Raw genomic sequence first — 26,193 nt, 5'->3', positions numbered from 1 at the left:
TTGGATCCTACGCAATTTTTGCAGAAGCAAAGGTATTCCTTTGGTCTAGAAGTATATGTCTTATAAAAAATTTACTCCAGTAAACATCCAACGGGTTCTAGTAACTACCCAATTTTTCTTCTTTTAACATCAATAGTTTCCATTCATCAACTAGTACATCTTCACTGCATTCAACTGGAAGAACTGCATCTAATTTTATTATTTTTTATGTGATCCTTCTTTCACACTCTTTGCGGGATACAATCATCAAAGATATCGCAACGCTGGTTTATCCAGAGAAGACTTTTCCAAAATGTGTGTACAAGCAGACACACAGTGCTTTCCAGGTTGCATGGAAATGTAGTATCTTTCTTGTGCATTCAGCTACTTGAGATATTTACTTTCTCTAGTGCTGAACACTTCTATTCAGGGGCACATAATACTTATCACACACTTACAGACTCAGCGGAGCAGCACAAAACATAAAATCAATTCATGAATGCTCTGATGAAGTTTATGAACTTATTATATATTAAATGCATTACACGATCTCATCTGAAAGCAACCAGTGATCCTGAACATGTATGAGCACTTGGACAAGCAAACATAATGCCTACTTTGGTGGCTTTGTCTTTTAACAGTTTAGCAATATTTTTCTATTGCAAAGAACTCATCAATTTGCTTTTGTGCTGGGGTATGGAGTGAAGAAAGTATTTTTCAACAGCCGACCATTTTCCAAAAATCTCTTTCCAGCCGGTTCTAATGTCAGCAACGTAGAGGAAGCACGTTTCATAAACCAACGACCTGAAAGTTTCATATCTGACTGTATTTTTTCAAAATCTGTCCAACAAAAAATACTGACAAACAAGATCACGTCCAACGTATTTTCACCAAAGTCCTCGTAATTCTTTTTGGAAGACAATACGGATGATGTCTATGTTACATGTGCCGACATCACTCAACTATTTTTTTCTAACAGAATCAGAGAATCATAAAACAATCCACCGTTTTGTTATTAACATTGGGACCATCACAACCTATCATCAATAGCTTTCAATGAGAAAGCTTGACACTATCCGAGGCTTCATTTAACTCAGAGTAAATACGACTAGCAGTGGCTTTACCGATGAAGAAATTATGTAGATGTCGTGTCATTATCATTTGTTCGGAATCAAACCAGTATTTAAGTACAGTTTGAAGCTCTTTCTTTGAAGTTGTATCCAAGAGACAAATTATTTAATGTTTTTGTGCAAATTTGTTAACATTAGATTATTTTACAATTTTGACCTCTCTGATAGAAATATGTGATCTATTTCATATGATTTCTGTGTCATTTTTCTTCTGAAAAATTTCTGACTCATCTTGAAATTTGTCAGATATCTCCATGTTTTCATTGACTTCATATCACTTGCATAACATTCCCAATATAGAGATCAAGAATCACTTTGGCATACAAGGCTGTTAACAAAACTTACAGCCTTCTCAATGGAATTTTCAAATTTTTCAATCCATATGCCACACCAACCATTACTTTACTGGCCATAAACTTTCCTTCATGTCACATAAATTTGAAGGATACAGACTAAAACTGACCAGTTAGAAAAATACTGATTTTATTGACCATTTTTCCTCCTTCCAATTGGCACTGTTCGAGTTGCTGTGTCACTTATTAGCAACAACCACTAAACTTCCCAAACATAATTCTTTAAAGAATTGAGCTCCCACATATAAAACTGTGTTAACCACTTTAGTAAGAAAAGTTCAGGAAAGGTTTGAAATTACGATTAAAGTTTGTTGGGAGTTGCTACGTGCTCTCACTATCAAACAATGGATGAGTACAGCCTGGATAAATTGCACTCCATGAGTTACACTGCCTCAAACACGTACACAGATTCTGACTGCAATACTTGACTTACTGTATTAAGCTTTACACGTGGGTATACAGCTCTGAATAAGTAGTTGATGACAGCATTTAAATTTTTTTAATTCAGTAAATAATTATTTGAAGTACTGAAAATCAAATTTTTGTTCACCCTGGAAGTTGTTAGATATGCAACATGCAACTGGAACGAAGTGCCAGGATAGTCATTTAGTGATGAAGATTCATAATTTTGTTATGATTTATAGTTTTATCACCAGTTATGTATGTTAAAGGTTCTTTTGCCCTTCAAAATTTCTTCATTGCCAACACAAGTTACTGTGCCACATCTTTGTAAGATAATCTCAACTAAGTGAGAAATCCTCACAGAAACATGTTTCAAATTGTTCTCACTGGCATGTAACATCAGTTGACTTTGACAACAACAATACACAAAGTTCTGAGCCAGACACTCTTCACGCAATGGCCACTGTTGGTTTGAAGTGTGTCACTGACATTAAGTAGCCAAAGTACTACTTTGGACCTTAAAGTAGTACAGAAAAGACCCAGAGCCTCAATATTCAATGCTGGTAAAAACAATTTTCCTGGATTCTTACAAAGTCCAGTACAGTTAATGATTCTATATTAATCAGCATGAGTAAAAATATGAGAAACACTGCAACTGCAATGAAAAACCTTTATAATTGCTATTATAACAAATCAACATCAGGAACAGAAAGTTTTCCAATCACTGCATTTGTGTGGGTACATACACAATGTTTGCCCACACAACTCTAATCACAGTTTTGACTTCTAATAATGACATGTTCCAATACTTATTCAAGACTTGACCAGATGGACACTCTTTACTGTTCTACTAATGACTGCATTGGATCACCTGCAGAATGTTTCAAATGGCTCTGAGCACTATGGGACTTAACACCTGAGGTCATCAGTCCCCTAGAACTTAGAACTACTTAAACCTAACTAACCCAAGGACATCACACACATCCATGCACGATGCAGGACTCGAACCTGCAACCGTAGCGGTTGGGTGATTCCAGACTGAAGCGCCTAGAACCACTCGGCCACTCAAGCTGGCTGCAAAATGTTTACATTATATAAGTAGGATTTTGGGGTATGTGAATATAAAGTACATATCTGTACACATACTTTGACTGAAAAACTTCCTGCAGCCTGTGTCGATTTGTGATAGTTGAAACATGGAGAAGTTCATTGCTAGAATATGTTTTCTGACAAGCGGTGATCATCAAATTTATGGTAGCAGCAGCTGTACAAAAATCAGGGTCATCAGTGAATACTCACGACATCCATATTCGTCACTGCTGTCACGGCACTGCGTCACTCCGTCACACCGTTGGTAGTCAGGCACGCACTGTCCGTCGCGGCAGCGGAACTCTCCCGGCCTGCAAGCTGTTGGAAAGACAGTGAATAAATGATGGGGAATTATGAGCACACTACCGTTGAGCACAAAAATCAAGGCACAGTGAGTATAAAAACATGGAAACTAACAGCTGTAGGAATAATGTAATGCATCTAAAAATTCACAACTGGTGACATTCATTCCTGCAGAGAGAAAAATGTTTCCTGCAAGGGGACTTAATGGATTGACCCTTTCCCATTTTCTTCAATCCTGCGGGATTTCCCAAAACAGTATGACACAGTTCTCGAAAACATACAAAATAAATTGACTTTCAAGATTTCAGAGCAATGTTTAAGCACATAACATTCCAAGCAATCTAATAAAGCCGCCTGTAGTGAAATGAACTGCAATCACGAAGTGCCTGGTTCAATCCTCGCTAACAATAACTTTAACTTTCTTTACTTTCATTTGAATTCTATATCCATTATCAAAGTGAAATGTTAAGTAACAAATATAGAAACATAATTTTTTTAAAAAATAAAATGACATGCTTTAAAAATAAAACACTAATTGCATGAAAATGAAAATATTCACAGTAAATTAGAATTTGATGCAAGTATGTGAAATATTACATAAAAAACAAAGTGTTATCAAACAATATTCTTCTTCTCCTTTTTACATACGACCTACTACAGACTATAGTTATTTCAACATTTTCTACTTTCTTTTTTTTCCACATTTCTCCATTCATTTATCAATGTTTCTCTCATCTTTTTTCTGCCCGTGTGGCTCTGTGCCTCTTCTGGGGGCTTTCGTGGAAACCACTGAATCTCAATTTCTTTCCGAGTGGCAGTTGTTTCTCAATATCTTGTGAGTAATTCAAAGTCTGTCCATGTCCCTTCGAACTTCTTTCCACCGTGTGCTGCCCATTTTTAATTTACCAAAATACATTTAAAAAATTGGTACCAGCGAGAATTTATGATTACAACATTTTAATGCTACACACTCAGCTGCATATAGCTGTATTAAATTGCTCAATATGTTTTCTAGTTTTATACTTAACAGTGACCGCAAACTATCAAAGCAGATTTCTTCAAATGTTTTTAAGAATTGTGTCATATTGCTTTAGGAAGCTGAGGCCTGGACACTGACTTTCAAATCCTACAATTATGAAGAAAATTGAAGGGGGCCTGTTTGTAAAGTACCCTTGTCAGTCTTAGCGACCCTAGTTCACGAAACATATTGCTTTCCAGCATTTTGCCCTCAAATGTAGTTCAGCTTCCTTGATAATACCATCAGAGGTCTGTTCAAAGACTGCAGATGACAATAATGCTTATCACGGATGTGTGTGTGTGTGTGTGTGTGTGTGTGTGTGTGTGTGTGTGTGTGTGTGTGTTGGGGCGGGGGAGGGGGGGGGGGGAGATGTTAGGAAGCACTAAACGAAAATTTGCTTAAGAAAACTTTAAAATTATAATGTGACATAAAAACTGGAAAGTACTTAATTTCAGGAGGTAAAATTCCAAGCACTGTTAATAGACACATATAAAAGTAGGAAAACCTACCCCATATTTCAGTATGTTTTGTCACTTCCTCAAGAAAAACAGAACGAGAAATTGGGAAAGGTGAGAAACAACAGGTTGAGACGGAAAGATTAGGGTTTAAGGTCCAATTAACGAGTTCATTGAAGATGTAGCCTGTGGTCAGAGTAAGGGGAAGGAAATAATAGTTGGCATCGTCTGAAAGGAACCAAGCCAGCAAACACTTTAATCGATATAGGAAAACTGCAGAAAGCCTAAATGTGAACGGCTGTATGAGGATTTGAACCACTGTCCTCCCAAATGCAAGTACAGTGTCTTCATGCTGCTTTACAAAGCCGTTCACCCAAGAGGGCTTCCACTTGTGAGTACTCTACTAGTAGCATACAGTAGTGGTTCATTTCTGGTGTGTTGGAGGTTGTGGGTTCCAATACCACCACATGCTTTATAATTTTTCTTTTAATCTTTATCGAACAGACTTTGATAATTATTTTTATTCAATAGCTGAGTTTAAAGGCTTTTTTTTATTTCTAAACCTCTGCCACATCATTTTAACACCTTTATTTCCTCTCATTTTTTTCCCCTATCATTAGTTTTTCATTTGGAATCTCCGCCCATGTGACTGTAAATATTTTTATGTACTAACATTAATATAATTTCTTGTTTTATCATTTTATACTTTCCTCCATGTTACTGACTTCATTATTTATGTTACTCATTTTGCTCTAACATAATTTTAGTTAAAATTCCATCTTCCACTTAAATCTTCATCAGTACACTTTTTGTCTACAGAGCAATACAGATTTATGTTTTAAATCCCTGTATGCTGATTACCTTCCAAAAAGGGACATCTTGTAATACTAAACACGTCTGACACCATTCCACAGTGCCTATAAATAGGTAATTTTGTATTTTGTTTTTTTATCCACCAGACTGACATTTTCAAACATTGAAATTTTGTGACAGACAGATAAAAGTAATTGAAAGATCCCAAAATGAAAAAAAGGATGATAAGAAGAAAACAAGAGAGCAAATAAAAAGTTAATATGATGATTAAAATGATGCAGAAAAGGACCATAAATAAAAAAATTACATTTAAACCAAGTAACTCAATAAAAATAATGATCAAAGTCATTTTAATAAAGATTTAAAAATGAAAACTGGGAAGTGCCTGATGTGATTCAAACGCACATCTTTCAGCATTTCAGAAAAGTGCCTTTAACCCCTACGCTAAACTGCCACTCTCGATAACAGCATTATTTTTAGGCTCTAGAGCAGGGGTAACCAGTCTTATTTACCTACCAACTACTTTTGTACCTCTGTTAGTACTAAAATTTTCTACCCAGCCACCAGTTCCACATTAATAGTGGTTCATAAATTGGGGAAGTAACATTACTTTACTTAAAAAAATTTATACAGCAGTTACAGGAAATTAAAGAAAATAATAATAATGACCTACCAAATAGTTTATGTCAAAATTTTAAGGAAATCTAACAAAAACATTTTTAAAATGCCTACCATCTGCTGCCCACCACGAAGGTTCAAAAGCCTATTAGTGGGCAGCAGGGGCCAGGTTGACTACCACTGCCCCCAGAGCATCACAAATAATTCTTTTTCATTGATTACATGTAAACAAGGGTCACTTGGGTGAATGGCTGCAGAAGCCTAGCCTACACTATCATACAGGAGTTTTCAAAAAGTTGATCTTCCCCTCGGGGGACCACACCTTGTTAGTTATCTGTCACAGATCCCACCACATGTCATTTTGTTTTTTCATTCTTCCTCCTTGAGGCAGGAGCTAATAATTACAAAAGCCTGTACTCTTTTCTTCCTACATTTGCATGTTTCTACTGGCAGGGAATTCTAGAATTTTGCCTCCTTACGGTTATGTGCTGGCCATACCTATATCACTATAAATTTACGGACCACAATTACTAAGAGAAATCCATATTTAATTTTACGTACCAACTGCAATGAATATCAGTGTACACTTTTAGTACAGGTACTTAAATATAGACTTTTTAAAAAATGGACCCAATTTTAATAATTTATATTTAATGAAATATACCAGTAGATATGATAATGTTTACAGATGAATACAGTAGATTTTAAAGATTACAAATTTAGATTAAAATGATCACTGTGAGGCTACCCTCCTGCAGAGCAAAGATCGAAGTAATAGCTGCACTCGACCTGCACACAAAGAACCATCTCTCACGTTACTGAGTTACCACGATGTGATATAATTTGTGGGTTGGCCAAACGTGTCAGTACAGGTGGAATGTAAAGTGTCTCTTTTACATTCCCTCCCACTAGAAAAAACTTGCTCGGTGTGAGATCGGGAGAACTCTGACAGAAAATAAGATCCAGGAGGTCTTCTCCCATGCTATTTGAAAAGTACAAGTGTCACAAATCTGATTTAAGGTCTGCAGACTTTAGCTATATGAGCATCTTTTTTTATGACTTGCATCAACACTGCATGGTAGTAATTGTATTAACAACCAGTGTGAACTGGCTGTCAGTTGGTGTGACCATTCTGGCAATGGTAACTGACACTGTTTATTCTCGTTTTTCCAACAGTTTACAGATTATTTACATCCAATTTGTATTTCATGAAATAAAAATTCAGTAAACTGGGTCCATCTTTTTTAATAAACCTTTATTAAGTTATTTCACTCGTCAGAAATTGTTCATGCTTGGCATTCATTGGTTCATACACATACAATGAAAATGTTACAGAAGAAAAGATGATGTTTCACGAAGTATCTCACAGACTTCTTTCACAGTAATTGTAAAAAATGATGGCTGGATTAAAACATGAAAAAAATTTAGATGTCTACAATGTGATGCACTTCATGCATCTAAAGCATGCTTCTAATTATAGATTGTTGTCACAGAGAATCAGTTTCCTATGGAGATGCACTGATGTAAGGAATGAAGAGCACAGGGTAAAATGCTATGAAAGATGCAAGCACTGCTAAATTTTCTCCTTCTGTCTACTGCTAGACTTTCTTGTTCGATCTATTTTGGGGCTGCAGTAAATATGAAGAACGGACAAAACAAACTGGGACTTAACTTACGAGAAACACGTAAACTTGCTATCAAGACATGACAGTAACTACAAAAATCATTGTACAATGAAAAAATTGATGCATATAGAAGTAAATAATGCACTAGATCTCACACAATTCATAAATGACACGAGACTGATCTAGTATATTAAGTCAAAATATCACTATTTGCCGCTGACTGACACGTTTCATGCATAAAAGAATTATTGATGTGGCAGTTTACAAAATTATACAACTTACCCAAATCACACCCTAAATGTTTTCCTGGATTTGAACATAAACAAACAAGATAATACCAACTGTCACACACACAACTTCACAACTCCTGAATATGTTCCAGGCATATCACACTGTCTAGATTCATTCGCATTGTAGCGCTTTCTAAAGATCTAAAATAATGTTTTCTGAAGTTTGGGGAAAGTGTACATGGCAACTTGGATATCAGCAGAAGAAAGTTTAAAAGTACCAAACAAGACTACACAAGGAAAACAGGGACTAGTGACAACTAAAATGCAACAAAATGCTCCACAATGCACGTTCTCTTCCAGGGAAGGAGTGGTAAGACTATGTAGCATAACCAAGCACAGTATGGGATACAGATAGCCCTCAATTTCCAATGCACAAAGTCTGGTCCCTATGAATAATGCTGCTGGATGGAATTTTTGGGAAGTATCTCCAAAAAGAAGTTCTACTAATTGAATCACTCAGTGAAGTACCACATGAAAATAGCCTTATTAGAAATTATATTTCAAATGAAGCTACATCAAGAAATGGAACATCACGTTACCAAATTAATACTCCAGGTATTTCTGCACCTGTGAGATATTCCAATTAAAATTTCATCCATATGTGAGCTTATTTCGGGTACAGAAAAAGGCCATTCCTACAGATAAAGAGTGGTGGAAGCACGCGTCGGCTATCGGGTGTGCCCAACATTACTGAAACTCGAGAGGTGAAGATCACAACACAGTAAGCTCAGAGGACAAGCAAAGGCATTTTATCGCCATCTTTCAGACTCTGAGAAAGGTCAAATCATTGGCACGATGGCCACAGGAGCATCGTACCGATGGATAGCGCACACAGTTGGCTGTAGTGCAATGCCTGCAGAAAAAGTTGTGATGAGATGGATTCAGGACAACAGCATGGCAAGAAGAATCGACACAGATCCTTCCCAAAAAGAACCGACACAGGTCCTTCCCAAAGGACTACACTGCTAGAAGATCGCTCCATTGTTCGACTGGGTGATAAACAGACAGGTGACAACACCAGAAATCTAGGAGAGATTTACAGGCAGAGTGTCACCACGAACCATTCGGAACAAACTAATGGAAGGTGCGATGAGACTACTTACACCAAACCACAGGTGACAGGTATTTGGACGGTGTAGGACAAGAGTCGACTGGGATATTAATTTGCACTCTGTGGTGTTCAGAGATGACTCACTTCTGCCATTGATGACCTGATAAAAGGACAGAGAAAGCAGCAATTCTCGAGACCCGAGCCCCTCCAACTGCTGGAATCATGGTGTGGGGAGCTGTAGGATATTATATCAGGTCTGATTTGGTAAAGGCTGAAGGGGGGCTGAATGTCTCCATCATGTGGGAAGGCTTCGTGTGAAGCCAAATGTCATATTCCAAAAAGACAATATAAGACTCCACACTGCACCCCTGACTGGTCTGCCTTGTACCTTAATTTGTCATCCGTAGGGCACATCACAAATGTAATGGGGAGATGTATATTTTTATACCGAACTCCCTACTGTAATCTTCATGAACTGACATGAAATATGTTTTAGGCATGGCAAGAAATTCCTTAAGATGATATTCAGCAGCCATTTGCTTCCAGTCCACAACAAATAAGAGTGTATTATGGTTTTGGTGGTCACACTGATGTTAATGACGACCATAAGTTGCAAATGGAATGAAATCATCATTTAACACTTTAATATTATGTGGAGAGCACATGTGCAAAGTTTGATTGGTGACACGAAGGGCATCCGGCCACCCTCTGACACTAACATCGCTAAATCAATAGCAACAAGGCACCCTGTGCAGAAGTGGGACAAAAGCCCAAAGAAAATGATATGTGCAAAGTTTGATAAATATCAGACTGGTGCTTCACAGTGTAACACACACAGTTTTCGTCAGTAAAATGTTTTGTGGTTACCACCCCAGTGCAACCCTTCCCATCCGATGCCACTTCGGTTGCTCGCATGTCAAAACAATACCGCAAACATTAGACTTCAGCTGAGCAGTACGGTTAAATGATAGTGGTCTGTTAGTTTTTGCTGTTGGCGACTGATGATAAATGTTTTAAGATATTAGATGGATGTGTATATGTGATGTGCTACAAATTATGCTGCAAATCATATATTCAATGCAGAAGAACCTTCACCAAGCTTGATGTTTTGTTAATCTTTTACTTGAAGATGGTTGCTTGACTGAAACTAATTGGCTGCGAATGTACACAAATACTCATTAACACAGCTTTTGGTTATTCTATGATTCTGTTCTTTAAAATAAGAATGTGTTCTTTACGAAGGAGACATCCTGGCACCTGCCTCATTGGGGGTGCGAGGGGCAACAAAATTCAAAATTAGAATTAGTAGTAGAGTGCTAATGGCAAACAAAGCCACTTCTCCAAGTTCACAGGACAGTGCAAGATTTTCCAGACTTTGCACATTTAGAATGAGAGGGACGCAGTGGGGGATGAAACACGTGACCACTAAGAGACAGGTACAACAAGAGGATGCAAGAGGGGGCTAAGAGTCCGCAGCGTGTGCCTCATTCACCGAAGACGGGGGCGCAGTCTTGTTCGTCCGAGAAGTCGCGGCAGTCGTAGACTCGGTCGCAACGGTGCGCCCCGTCGATGCAGGTGGAGCCGTCGGCACACGCAAACTCGTTGGGCAGGCAATTTGTGGTGGGGGCCTCCTCGTCGCTGCCTTCGTCACCTTCCTCCTCGCTCTCGTCCTCGTCCCCTTCCTCACGTGCTCCTAGCTCCGTGTGCACGTGTACGGGAGAGTGCAGGGATGCGAGAGGTGGGAGGTGCAGGAGGGCGGGTGTGTACACAGTAAGTGAAACATTGCATCCCTCTACATATCTTAAATGATATGGAATACAGACAGTTTACAAAAGAACATGGAACATGTCTCAACAGAGGTGTATTTGCACTAGAAATGTAGGGAGAGTACACGTTTATATTTACAACAAATATGCACCGAATTTTTTTTCTTTTTTACTCGATAGCAGCCATTTGTGACCACACGAGATGAAAAATTATTCATTACTGAGAGCTACCTTTACAGCCTTTGTCTTCTTTCTCCTCTTCAGTTGTTGTTCATCAAGGAAGCCATTAAAGCGGTCTATTACTGGCCTACACTTTGTCTGGTCTAAGACATCTACTTGATTTAATACACCCCACTTCAGATCCTATCTTATCTCCCTGAGCCATTTGTTGGAAACTTTAGAGCTGCTGTCAACTATCTCACAGATCTATTTTGTCAGCCTTTACTCAGCCACCCTGAACAGATTATCATACAATTTTAGCCTTGTTTTCCTAATTAACTCAATTAATCTCATTTTACTGTTAAAGTTCTCCTCATAATCTATCCTGTCTATTCACAATCTTTGGATCCATTATATAGCTTTCAAACTGCTCAAGCATGTCTAGTCCCGATATTCCTGTTATTTGGACTAGCATCGATACCCACTTATTTTAATGACCATGTTGTTGTGTCTTTGCTTAGTTCACCTGTGAAAAGGATTGGCCATCTCTTCTAGTCTTGTGTTGTTGGATGTATCATAATTACCAAAGAAAACAAATACGGGTGAAAATGTGTGACAACACAATCAGAAATGCTCCAGCAGACACGATTCAGCAAACTAGCCATTTGGGAGACAATTTCTAATGTGTGATTACAAGCCACCACTGACTTCAGTATTTAGTACAAATGTGTTTGAAGTGTGAACTTTTCCATCAAGTCCCCACCTAATTGTGCTCAAATTACGCACACATAGTCTGCCTTAGCAAGGAATACAATAGTCCTTTAACACATTACAATTTATTTATCACTCACATCCGTTAAAGCAGGAGTTCCACATATTATCTTGGCATTTGGATGCAATACTGCACTCATCTCTGCAGTCAGTTATAAATGATTTCAAACACCCCTGTATAACCTCGAAAAACTTATGAGACTGCACAATTCACTGCTTCAGTTCTTCAACAGCATCAATGGAATGATGTACATTTCACTAGTGAGACAGCTGCAGACAGAAAAATACAGAGAATTGAGGTCAGGTGAAGCCTTGCTGTATCTATCCATCTTGGACATACTCGTGTATTAGAAAACATCCTTACAACAGCAGTAAACTGTTCCGGTCACCCATCACGCATCTACCACAATCACCAAACCGTGGGTCTTTATGGTAATTAGTATCGATCAATAGTCAATAAATTAATGAAAAACTGCTCCAGTTCCTAATAAGGATTTTACTAAGTCTACAACTGCTTTTGGCCTTTCCACTGGGCCATTTTCAGGTGGATATTATGCCGTACAGAAGCAACATCACTGTCATTTGACATTAAATGGTGCTCGCACTGCATTTCTACAGCAAAATATCCACTCGAAAATGGCCTAATGAAAAGGTCGAAACTGGTCGTGGACTTAATAAACAGAACTAACAGTTGCAAAATTGTACCCTGCGAACATGGAAAAGCTAAGTATATATGATCATCTTCAGATTATGTAGCTGCGTAAGCAATTCATATTCGTATACATGTGACGTGTTCTTCCATATGGATACCACATGTTGCTTACAAGACTACATAAATTGATGAAATCTTCATTGAAACTAGTCATCATAAAAATAAATAAATCTGTGACCGAGACAATGAAATAGAGCATAAATTTCAAACACATCTGTATTAACTACAACAATACGTCATACCAAAGACATCAACAACTTGTAACCACACATTCACAATGATCTCACTAACAGCTCATTTGTGGACCTATGTTTGCTGGAATATTTCTACTTCCATTATCGTACAACTTTCACACGTGTCCATTTCTACTATTGACTGTGATACACTCTGTATAGAGGATGTTGCACAATTACTGTTACGACTTCTAGGGGTTGTAGATGGAATTTTTTGATAAAATTCTGACATGGAACTCTGACAAGAAATGTGGCATTTGGACATGAAATAGGTTTGAAGATCAGGATCACTTTCAAAACCTCCTGCTTCACGGTGCAAAACAGTCACAGTGAGCTCTAACCTGGTGCTCTACAGGAGCCCACAGCACAAGTAATGTTTCAAGTGGTCATTTTCGAGCCCTCTTTCATGTGACAAAGGATGTCCTCTTCAAAGTTGAGACTGTAGTGCATCTGTTGAGCACCGCAGTCAAACCTCCTATTTGCAAATGTATCAAATTCTCATAGCCATTGCTGTAGCCGGATAAAAATGGTAGGTGATATCACAATTACAACAAGGACTGATCTCAACGCCCTCTTCTCAGTTAGTGTGCATAGTGCAAAGCAGGAGGTTGAAAGTGATCCAAACTTCACACTTATTTCATTTCCAAATGGTACATTTCCAGATATCAGTTCCTTATCAAAGCTCTGTCTACTATAAGTCTGCTCTACAAGCCCTATAAGCTTGTAACAGGGATTGTAAAACACACTCTATCATATGTTCCTAAATTCATACCCAAGCTCTTCGCCATGCAAAACATTATCAAATATTAAAACAAATTCACACTTTGCAAACACTGAACGTTTCATAGCCAGCTCTTAATGTACCACCTGGAGGTAACTGTTTCAAGCTTCTCCAGCCATCAGTTGTTTGATTGATAATCTGACGTTTTATCAGTATGAGTGACTGGCACCCTCAATGGGTTCTGCAGAAAATGACAAGTTTATCCATGTCTGTCACGGCACATAGTCCTTCACATAGAACACAAATGTAAGATAGGTACAAAACTTTAAAATTTGGAAATCTCCTCCTCCTTTTTGTATGACTTCATAATGAATTTCTATCACTTTCTTTCCAACCTGTTCACTGTACACAGTTAGAATTAATTTGCAAGCCACCTTCCAAACTCCAGACATGGGATTAATTTTTTGAAACTGCCTATATGGTAAGTTAGGGTCCCAGGTACCACATCCTGATGGGTCCTTGTTTGCAAGTAATCAGGGAAAAAAATTTCAGAATTTATTGCGATTCACTAGTACCTTCAAAAGAGCACCTCGTAATGACATCACAGCGAACCAGTTAAATTCTTGTTTGGTACACTGAAAGTTGTAGATTCAAATCCCGTCTCTTTACAGTTTTATAGAAATAAATGAATTCATTATTTCTGTTCAATTAATTGGTTTAAAGATATTTTTTTTGTTTACTCTGAATTGACTTCCTTGTTGTCAATTTATATTTTTGTCCACATTATTGCAATCTCTAATTTTATTAATCATTTTTCTTGAATTTTGTTTTATTTGTAAAACATTCTTTTGTTTGAATCTTCATCAGCATTATTTTGTCCATGGGGCAGAAGAATTTATGTTTTGTATGACGATTACCAGCCAAACAATGTACATCTTGTAACGAACAACAAATTTTTAACATGACTTCACAGCCAGTGTAAATAGATTATATGTCTTCTCTTATTTAATAGATGAGTTTTAAAATATTTAAATACCATGATGGATAAATGAATTTATTTAAAATCATTTGGAATATGATTACAAAAAAAGAACATAAGAAAGTAAAAATTAGGGCACATAAAAGCATTGATACAACGGTTAAAACAATGCAACAAAGGATTAGAAATAAACATAATTGGATTTAAACCAATTAATAGCGAAAAATAATGACAGTCATTTTGATAAAAACGAAACAAATTGCACTTGATTGATCCAGAATGCCAACTAAATAACCACTATACTATCAGAGTTATTTTCAAGGGTCTAGTGCATCACGATAAATTCTTAAATTGTTTTCTGTCGATTACTCACAAACGAGGACCCACCAAGGTGAAATGTGGGAACCCTAACCTAAATCACTGCATAGGCGGTTTCGAAAAGTCCATTCCATCCCTGGGGACCTCTTCTTGCGAGGCAAATATAATAATGTCGTCAGTAAATACAGATGATTAGGCACGATTCATTACAACATATTTCAATTCATTTCCCTCAGTTTAAGGGTATTAAAACGTGCTCTGTGACTGCTGGCAATAGTTATGTCAATTGGGAACCACATGCACAGCTTGTCTTTTAAAATTGGATTTCTCAGCATCTCGATGAAATAAATCGACAGATGTTGAGAGCTCTCTCTAAAGTCTATGACTCCCAGATGAAGGGTAACCACATTTAATGTCCCTGTTCACAGAATTTATATAAAAGTCGTGTATGCCCAAACATTCCTAAAGTACAATTCTTGATCCCCTTTCTTGTGTTTGGTGAAGGATACATTTCATTTTCACATTAAAAGTATGTGAAAGATGGATATTTTTTTATTCATAGCAACAGCAGTTATTAAGGTTTTTTTTTTTTGGTGAGGGCGTTTCTTTCAACAGAGCTGATGTGCTGATTTACACTCAAAGTCACAAATCTACAAATATTCTTCTTCTTATCAATTACTGAAAGGAGAAAATCATTCAAAAAGTCACCTCCAGCAAGGTTATTTTATAAGTTTCTCTCTCTCACTTACCACAGTCCCTCTCGTCCGAGTAGTCACGGCAATCAGGACGGCCGTCACAGACGCGTCGACGGTCGATACAGCTACCATCCCCACAAGTGAATTCGAGAGCACTGCATGTTGGAGCTGCAGCAAACAAAGATCCTTGTCATGGCTATTTGGCACCATTGTCACCAATTTGAAAGAATATAAGCCATTGCCTGGGTGAGGATAGGGTAGGGTTCAGTTGTTTGGGGAAGGAGACCAAACAGCAAGGTCATCAGTCTTATCGGGTTAGGGAAGGACGGGGAAGGAAGTCGGCCGTGCCCTTTCAAACGAACCCAATTTAGGGAAATCACGGAAAACCTAATTCAGGATGGCCAGACGCGGGATTGAACAATAGGGTAGGGAAAGACACACAAAGTGAGGAGGGGATAGTGGTATAGTGTGATGAAGTTGTTTAGACAGGTGATCCAGCAGCTGCACAACAAGATGTTCAGAAGGCAGGGTGTATAAGGTGGTGGAAAAGGGGGGTGGGGGAGGGGGTGGGGGGTGAGATGGGCAGCAGGAATAGAGAGGGGGAGGAGGGTCTCCCTCTCTCTCTCTCTCATTTGATATTAATTGACTTTCATTCTCACTCAAATGACACCCAACAGGAAACTGACAGGCAAAATCATCTGTTCTCATGACGTCACTGCGACTGCCATGAAAGTTCTTTCATGGCACATACCATATCTCCGAGGCTGGACCCGACAATGCAGAATAAACCGTCTAAACAGCAGGTACCAAAAAACATAGCAAGAGTGTCACTGTCATCCAGGCTTACAGATACACTCTGCCTATCCACTCCAGAATACAGGCGCATAAAGAAAACAAACTTCCAAACAGCATACTTCACTAACTCATCATCACTTAGCCTACATAAAGCTTTTCTGGTGGAAATCATCATTCATCATGTCAGTAGATGCTGTGCAAGAAATCACTTTATCAAAGCGACATGTTACACTACAATTTCTGGACTGAAATTGGCCCAATGCTTACCAATGTACTTTCTTTATCCTCCTACTCTTCCGGTCCCCCTTCCCTCGTTTTCTACATTTGTGTCCCCTTCCACTCACAACATATAGGTCCCTAACAACCTGCAGTCTGGGAGCCTGCCCTTTCTTTCTCCTCATCCTAATCACCCATCTCTCCTTCTTCTGAAGGAAGAAACTATTATTTCAGAAATCTACTATAGTGTACGTACTTTTATACCCATCTTATTGGTAGTACTGACATTTCTCCTGTACGTAAGAAATCATTGACCAGCAATTCTGGGTCCTGATTTTACAGTTACCTGAACAGATAACAAAAACAGAAAACACCAGCTCAGATTCCAGAGAAGTGTAGGAAAATGTGAGGCAATGCTGACCCTACAACATTGTAAAAGATAGTTTGAAGAAAGGCAGGACTTAACGAGACAAGAGAACTCGATACTGCCATAGCACTCACCAGGTGATGGACAGTCATATTCGTCAGAGAAGTCAGAACAGTCCGTCCGCCCGTCGCACCGGCGGCCCAGCGGGATGCACGTCCCGTCGCGACACCTGAACTCGGATACGGCACACTCACCTGTTGGCATGACAAAGGGGTGAGCCGACTGTGAATGAACACTGTATTTTTTATGTGAAATTTCTTCACTGCTGCAATATGAGATGCAATCAAGATGCAAGGGATTAATGAAGTATTTAATACCAATCTACTTGCGAATTACACAATACGCTCACATTCATCATTTGAACAGTTCCGCTCCATTCTTGTTTTCATTAAACAAGGAATAAATTCCACTTAGAATGTGTTCCATGATCTGAGAATAATGACTGGTTAATTTAGTATGCGTGTCAAATCTAAAACCACAGTTTAGAGAACAAATAATGTCTGTATCAACTTTGATCATAATTTCAAATGTTCAGTAAACAGGAATCAAAAGCTAGTATGAAATATAAATTCAACCAAACTGAATGCAGTTCAAAATGCTGTACTTGCAAAGTATGAACCACTGTTAAGAAGTATAGTTTTACAGTCAATTGGCCAGAAAAAGGTAAATTTATATAGATAAATTTGTTTACTAAGACAATTCATTAAATAAATCTGGGCAAATGTAGGGCTCGATGAATCAAAAATAAACACAGAATGAAATGAGGAATACTATGATCTTGCAAATAAATCAGTGTGAACTATTTTCAGTAAAAAAAATTATGCGAGTGATAACGTTTGTGAGGAGGTGAAAATTTGAGTAATATAAATGTATATGAATAATTAAATACATTTAACTATATAAAAGATCAATGGAAATAAGATTGTAACAATACAACTGAAAATACATCCTGTTAATATAGTATAAAGGATCTGGAAAGAGAATTTATATGTTTGACGTGATTGTAATACATGACTGTGGAATAAATCTTGTTATTAATTTATTAAGTGTCTTTTTTATGTGTGTGCAAATGGAAAGATTTTCCATTCTAATAATGTAACGTATATCTTCCAGTGTATGCGGCACAAGCTAGTGCAAGTAAAGCAATTAAAATGCATCTCACAAGAAAACTAGAATCTGGTTTCTACGAACACTGAAGTACAGTAATTAGAAAATACAGGGAGGGTGGTACATTACAAATGAAAAACAAGATAGTGAAGCCACAAATGAAGGAAGGGAACTCGACATCCAATATGCTTCCTCATAGTGTACATTACAGATGAAGAAGAGTCTAACTTTGTGATATTACCTATGTGAGAAAATGGTATTTATACCAGTGATTATTAGCTACTCGTGAATTGATGGAATTGGTTTCGAGATACATCTGATGGTGGAACGCATAACCCAAAATCGAACATGTCTGTCGGATCACTAACCAACATAAATGAAGTGCAGGTTGATAAAAGTCTGTGATCTTTCACATAAATAACTGTAAAGTCATTAGAATGGGCCTCAAATCTGGATTGGACAAAGATTGGATTACAGGGGGCCACGTCCTTTCAAAGGAACTGCCCCAGCATTTAACTTTGATTGATTCCTGGAACATCGCGAGAAACATAAACGTGGATGGCACAGCCCTACTCCTGAATGTGAGGTTGATGCTAACCTTTGTGCCAAGCTGCTTCTTATAACAAGTCGCCATTTTCTGCATGTTACTACAACAGAAACTAATAACTGGGATGTTTCAGAATGACATACAGATATAACAAGAGGTATCAATGGGCTGTGAACATATAAATAGAACTGTTGAGATACAAGAGTTGATTAAAACTGATTCTTGTTCTGAAAACATTGTGGAAGTTTCACATAAAAGTAAAGAAAAATTATCGACTGATCACAAATGCATTTCTTTTTGTAAAAACTAAAGCTGCAAAACATATTATCCAAAAATTTCTTCTATAACTTGTAACACACACACACACACACACACACACACACACACACACACTCACACACACAGAGAGAGAGAGAGAGAGAGAGAGAGAGAGAGAGAACCTGGTACAGCACACAAGTCTTAAATACTCACGCCGTGGGCATCCAGTCTCGTCAGAACCATCGATGCAGTCGGCGTAGCCATCACAGCGGAACGCATCAGAAATACATACGCCATTTGAACAGCGGAACTGCTCAGCCGTGCACTCTGTTGCGTGAGTGAAGTGGAACAAACAAAAAAAAAACAAGACAATGCAGTAATGCACAAAAAAAGTCACATTCAACATGCTGAGGTCTCTGTTGGGATTGAAGTGTGGATTGTGGTTCACAGGTAGCTGATGCCTCCTCAAGTGGAGCCTGAATCAATTATCGATTCCATTAAATGATACCTAGCAAATGCCTTCAGAGCCAAGAAATTCATGGACGAGTCATTGCACCCACTTTAAAGAAAAAAATGAATTGGGGTCAGTTATTTTACGTAGAGTCCTAAAATGAAGCTATCACATCAATTATTAACATTTCTGAGCTATTACAAGGTAACAGAAAATGTTTTCTTGATAAAGCCAATGTTTTGCCACTATCTTCAGGGACAGTCTTTAGAGGATGCGTTCCCTGGCTTTGATTCCCTGCACGCAGTGGCGATCTGCTGACTGAAGTCAAATTGTCTGTCGAAGCCAAGAAAATCAAATACACAGCTCATTTTTCATTGCATCTATTTTAAACATAGGGATGTACTGGGATCAGTTACTGTATTTGGAATCGTGAAATGTAAGTCAATTCGTATATAGAGTCCAATTCCACACATTCTCTTCTTCTCTGTGCAATGTTTCAAACTCCTCCCCCACTTAATCGCGTGCCTTTCCATTTGGATGATTTACATTTCTTTTACAGATCGAATACAGAGTCTGTTTAAGGCTACTATCTTTGATGTGACACCCCATTGTGCTTTTACAGAACTGTGAGAATGTAACAACTGGCAGAACTCTCCACATACTTTTTGTCTGGCTCTCATTAGCAAAATCACATATCTGGCAATCACTCCTCATGAACATCTTAAAGAAGATCAATTCACATTGGATGTCAAAGGACATGAATGTCTCTGTCAAATGATGTAGTGTTTACAACAGATGAAATGTCAACACAACATCACTTTGCTCAGCCTGCTTGGGAATGATGAAAATGTTACGAGTTACCATTCGTGGCATAAGTACTCAATATATAACATCAGAATTAAGAAACTAGGATTGACACCTTTATCAATGGCCAAAACAAAATTTATAATGGAAGTTCTTGATGGAAGTCAAATAGAAAAGTTTATAAATGACTCGGAACTGAAAGGTCAGAAAATGTGTTGTCCAAAAAATTTAAAATATCAACACTTATTTTAAGTGCCTTTTGATTTTATCCTCTGGCCATCTTTTTTTCTGATTGCCAAATAACATCAAAAACATTCTGGAAACATCGAAAAACTTTATTTTTCTCCTTCAATGGAGCTGACTTTCCCACTATTACAAAATATATTTTTAATGAAAATTGTTTAACTCATTTATGTTCATTTTTGGTGAAGAGTGTAGGCCTTTTCTGCATCTACCTATCATATAAACTGAATTTTGTTTGACTTCATGTATTTGGCATTTGTGTAAGAACGCTGGCAGGCAGAATATTCAAGTCCTAATGCAACTTTCATAATATGTCACTAAAACAAAGCAAGTAATAAAGATTAAGCAGACACAAAACCCACTTCTACAATACATGAGAAGTGTGATGATTTTAGGTTAACTTCTGTTGTTAGCAGACGATATCATTCTTCCCTTTCTCTCCTCTAACAATGTCAACATCAGAATTTTCTTCAATAAATCCTTACTGGTGATATCCTGTTCTGACCCTTCCTATCGCATTCTGCAGAAAACCACGTGAATACTGTCATTTTATATGTACCGTGGGAATGTGCTGACATTCTGTTCTGTCGCACCCAGAGTGAATTGACCTTAATAAGAGGGAGGAGCTTTCTTTTACAAAACACTGTGCCAGATATTTATTCCAGCCATTAAATATTGAATTATTATCATTGTAGCAGGTCTGTTTGTACATCAACAACAGCTACACTATTAAAAAAGGAAAAGGGGTTTGGAACGCATATGAGTAAGGAAGGAAGAAATTAAGGATAAGGTTTAATGTCCCATTGACAATGGGGTAATTGAAAATGGGGCACAAAATGCTGGAAATGTGTCAAGGATGGGGGAAGGAAATTGGCCATTTCTTTTCAAAGGAAGCATCTCGCATTTGTTTTGACTGATTTAAGAAAATAATAGAAAACCTAAATTTGGATGACCAGACGCAGGAGTGAACCGTCGTGCTAACTACTGTGTCACCTCACTCAGTGCAAGTATATAGGGTGGAGAGCATTTATTTTATCCAGTGGTATAGTAGATTGCATTATATGTGGCTCACAAAACACCTTTCTCAGTTAACGCACAAGTATCAGTCGTGATGAGAAGGGTGGGTGTAACAAATTGTAAGTAATTTCACAACACCACAAATCAGAAACCGTTATTGCCATTTTCTACATTATGATACATAGAAAACCACACAATGATTAGTGCTTGCCCTTCTTCCACACAAGGTTCCATTTGGCCTGTTATGTGAGCCAACATATCACCACTACAATATACACTGTGAGTCACTCACCTCCAAAAGACAGGGAAAACACACACCAAACAACAGAAATTTAACAAATATCTCACACCAAAAATATTAACTGTGACTAAAACTTGCCAGTTAGTATAAATTACACACCAACCCCACAATCCATAACACTCATAGGACACGTTAATTAAACAAATCAGCCACGTGTACGTCATTACTACACAGGCCGAGTAAAACTCACTACAAATGGGGAAATCCAGAAATGAGTGTGAGATACATGGATTAGGCTCAGTTTACTTACAGGTCACCAACCCTGAACTGAAAACTTATACAGGTAAATACAATTTGTACATACAAATTTTACTCAACAACTATTCACATATGTATACACATAACTAAAATATACATGACAATGAAATTAAATGTACACTATTAACCAGAAGCTGTTAATATAGAACATGGAATCACCAATATAAGCAATAAATTGGATTATTATTATTATTATTATTATTATTACTATAATACAACATATGAAGGAGAATTAAGGAATACAACAGAGTGGAAATATATGACAAACTATGGCCAGACTTTAATCAGAAGAAAGAGATTCACATGTGACAATCAAAGTTTAAGGTCGATTAGTAAAGCAAAGAAATACAGTGCCTTTTTCCAAATACCAATGAACTCAGTTGAGACTCCTTTCTACAGACTTTTTACATACAGTCATACCCTGGAAGAACTATAGTGCAATGTGATAGCAAGCAAATGGAAAAGTCTGTACCTAAGCACCGGGCAGCAAGGTGGTCACCAAATTATCATAACAAGAAATCTTAGATGAAGACGTGTATACTATCATAGAATGTGGTAATTTTTCTACGAAGAAATGGGCATAAAATTAGTCATACAGAAGTCTCAAACCTTTATTGTCAAAATGAATACAGATGATAGAGGGTTCTACACTGATTAGTTTGAAATAACGAACCAATGGTCAGGTAGTATAATGTTTGTACGATCTATGCGAGCAGGGTGTGCGGTTGTAAACTTATTATGTTCTCTTACAGTGACATTAGTGGCACTACCTTTACAAAAAGCCAACATTGCTACCGATTTGCACTTAAATAACACTTCCTTAACCCCTTACTTCCTTAAATGCAGGTATGACACCTGTATAAGTTCTTTAAATGCTATTTTTTTCCACTTTCAGTTGTACCTGCTTTATTGTGGTACTGCAATTTAGGCTTACGTGCTTCTGCCATTCACATACTTGCAAGAGGCAATGTTTTATGATGGAACAGAAACAGGTTAAAAATGACAACATCCTTGTAGGAATGTGTCACACTTGATCTAAATTTGTGTTATTTATCTGCTGGTTGAAATCGCCCACTGTGGGGGCAGAGAGAACAAAATAAAATGTATGTACATCACAATGGGGTTGACAAAGCTAAAAATATGTACTTCTAGCACATTAGAGCAAACACCTAAAATTATCTAAAAATGTCTTTTCTCCAGTACCTTCTAATATTCTTCACTGTTGCTTGTGTTATGATTGTAATTATGCAGACGTGCACTACATTCTCAAACACCACATTCTCAGTTATACATGAGTCATCTTTGAATCTGGTGGAGAAAACAGTTTTGTTTTGTAGGCATATGCCAGCAAATTTTCCCTGCCTTGTTGTCCACATAAAAACCAATTTTCTTTTTTTTCAGAAAAGTTAGGGGCTATTCTACCTGGTTGAGTATCATAATAATGGTGACAGAGCCCTACCACGATGTTATTATTTTTAACCTGTTGCTTGTAAAACAACATTGATCTTATAAGTACGTGAATGTTAACAGACTATAAACTTGTTATAATAATGTTATTTTCCTATTATGTTTTCTTAAATAAGTTGTTTCATATCATTGTAAATGCTCGACAGTGCCACCTATGACAAAATCGAGAAAAGACATTATACAGAAATCTGTGTGCACTCTTCAGCAGGTTTCTTTTTCAATAGGCTTCCAGCAAAGTTTAAAAAGTCGGGTGATAAACATGAAGTATTCAGGCACACTAGGTAGGAACTTTGCTCTGTAACATGTTATTTATTCAAACACTCCCTCCTTTTTTTATTAATTCTTTAACTGTCTTGTTTATAAATTTCCCAATCTGCATTATCTACATTATATGTCAACTTGATCCGGGCAAAATATTTTTGGCTTCACATACTCCTATGGAAGATGAGAAATATAATAGGCATATTGTAAAGTGCCAATGGTGCAAATGCCACCCCCCTACCCCCCATCACCAAAAAATATGGGATGGCAAAGTGAGCCTGTATCGTGCCACAGCACAAAGATGTACACTTTAGTATCACTCTGAAATATCCTCACTAGTTGCAAGTGTCCCAAAAACTGCCTTGTGAGATCTCACAACTACACTAATGTTCAGGAAAAACAGAACACCTTGAATGACTAGAGACACAACGTTCATATTCACAGGACATGGTACAGTATTACGTTCTGCAGAACTGATTAGCATTTCAGTCACCTCAGTTCAGCATGTGTCCTGTTGCCTAGTAGGCACAGGGTCTGCCACGGATCTTTATAATTCGTTCCACGCGTGATGGCATCGGCACGTAAGGTGCAAATGGCGTTCTGTAGTATAGACATCCGCGACACATTCACCACATTCCAAAGTTCATATGTGGTGGATGGCATTGGGAAACAGCAACGTACATGTTGTTTTACCGTATCCACACATTTTCGGTCGGATCGTGGCAAAAGGCTGACATCCTGAAACACCAAGACAGCACGGATTTGTTCAACAACGTGTGATCGTGCATTGTCTTGCTAAAAAATGGTGCCTGGGGTGTTGTACCCAATAGCATCCCACACCAGAAGGCTTCGAGTTGGCGCTTTATGTGTTGTGCGAAGGCAGTCACTGAGATGGTGCTCTCCCTGTCTGCGGCGAACGAAAATGAGGTCATAATTTTCCCCGTCTAGCATGTTTCTGCACATTTGTCAAAGGTAGGCGGAGAAGTGGACAACACAAATGTAACCCACGGTGTAATAAACGGCAACAGACTATCACCCCCGATAGTGTACAGCATGTTACACTGTTGCACCAGAGCCAAGGAGAACACAGATCTGTCCCAAAATGCTATCCAGATGAGGTGTCAATCTTCTCAGGAGTGGTCTTGTTGGTGCGGCCTGATCCACCTCATCTTTTTCTACGGCCTTCTGTGAACCATTCTGCACACACCCATTACACTGCCAAAACACTTTGTCCCCCAAGAGCAGCAATTTCCCAGATGGCTGCATCATATTCTCTTATGCCAATAATGCATCCTCTTTCAAACTCACTGATGGAAATGAGCTTATGGCATCTCTGGCCAGGAGACCCCATCCGTGGAAGTTCGGCCGCCAAGTTCGAGTCTTATTTCAGTTGACACCACATTGGGAGGCTTGTGTGATCTGTGATGCGATGAAATGATGGTGAGGACGACACAACACCCACTCCCCAAGCAGAGAAAATCTCCAACCCGACGGGGAATCGAACCTGGGCCCGTTTGCACGGGAGGCGAGCATGTTACCAGCCAGCTAAGCAGGCAGACAACTCACTGATATGACACAGCAGTTCACATGTATGTCTGCGAGGCATCCTGCACGTCTCCTCGAGTCACACTGATCTGTTACCTTGAGTTTATAGCAACAACAAGAGCCACAGGCACATTTTACCAGTAGGTGGCGTTGCGCCGCAATGTGCATGTTCACCTTGAACCCACAGGCCAACATGGTTCAAATGTTAATCATTACTGCAGGACATACTAATGCACATGTCCTGTGAATATGAATGTCCTATCTCTACTCGTTCAAGGTGTTCTGTTCTGTTCAGTTCTCTATTCACTTTGCAACTGAAATTCTACATAGCTCTAGGTCCTAAAATCTTCCAGGAGCATTTGCACCTTCAGTTTCCGATTTTGTAATTTTCCCCCATGCACCTCTAGCAACTAAAACTGTGAGTATAGAAACTATTTGAGTACTAGTATACCTGAATATTATTCTCTCTTACTTAAGCACATTGTTGTAAGTTGTAGGTACCTCTTATAAAGTGGTAACAGTAATATGTTTGATTATACAACAGAGAACTGGAAATTTTCTGATACTGTGGGAACATTTTTATGTGCCAGAGTAACCAATGCACTGACACTATTCATCATCACTTTGAACTCTTGCCATGAGCTTAAACTGTAGCTGTTAGTTGCGAACTGAATACAAAAGTAAAAAACTTAACTTTCATTTCTGAGCACTAGTCTCTAACCTAAAGGCACTCTTTCTTGGAACCTTTACCATCTGTATAACTTCTACCCTAAAAGTTTAGGACATGCTGTATGACCCTTTAAAACAAATCTACCGGATGGGCAAAGACCAGCAAAAAATACAGATACAACTGGACAGGTTCTGCCTTACTGGCAGTTCAAGAAATGCATGTGAACACTGAAAATGGGAAGGCATAGAGGGTATATCACAACTGATGGCGAAGACTGAGACGGGTGAAAGTACACAATAACAGAAGCTAACATGCCCCAGTAAACAGTGGTCCGCAAATGATCCTT

At 38.2% G+C, this 26,193-nt stretch overlaps 1 protein-coding gene across 1 annotated transcript in view; it reads right to left on the bottom strand.

Annotated features, from left to right (window-relative positions):
- Positions 1-26,193, bottom strand: part of LOC124553582 (basement membrane-specific heparan sulfate proteoglycan core protein) — a 799,417-nt gene that overhangs the window by 279,699 nt on the left and 493,525 nt on the right. Inside the window, exons 18-21 of the mRNA XM_047127431.1 lie at positions 19,044-19,157; positions 16,993-17,112; positions 15,535-15,648; positions 3,164-3,271 (exon numbers count right to left, since the gene is read on the bottom strand). Coding sequence (XP_046983387.1) covers positions 3,164-3,271; positions 15,535-15,648; positions 16,993-17,112; positions 19,044-19,157 — 456 coding nt within the window. The remainder of the gene's footprint in view (positions 1-3,163; positions 3,272-15,534; positions 15,649-16,992; positions 17,113-19,043; positions 19,158-26,193) is intronic.

The sequence above is a fragment of the Schistocerca americana genome, chromosome 11, assembly GCF_021461395.2.
Source record: "Schistocerca americana isolate TAMUIC-IGC-003095 chromosome 11, iqSchAmer2.1, whole genome shotgun sequence".
Classification (NCBI taxonomy): Eukaryota; Metazoa; Arthropoda; class Insecta; order Orthoptera; family Acrididae; genus Schistocerca; species Schistocerca americana.
The sequence above is the reverse complement of the archived record's forward strand: the minus strand, read 5'-3'. Positions and strand labels throughout refer to the sequence as shown.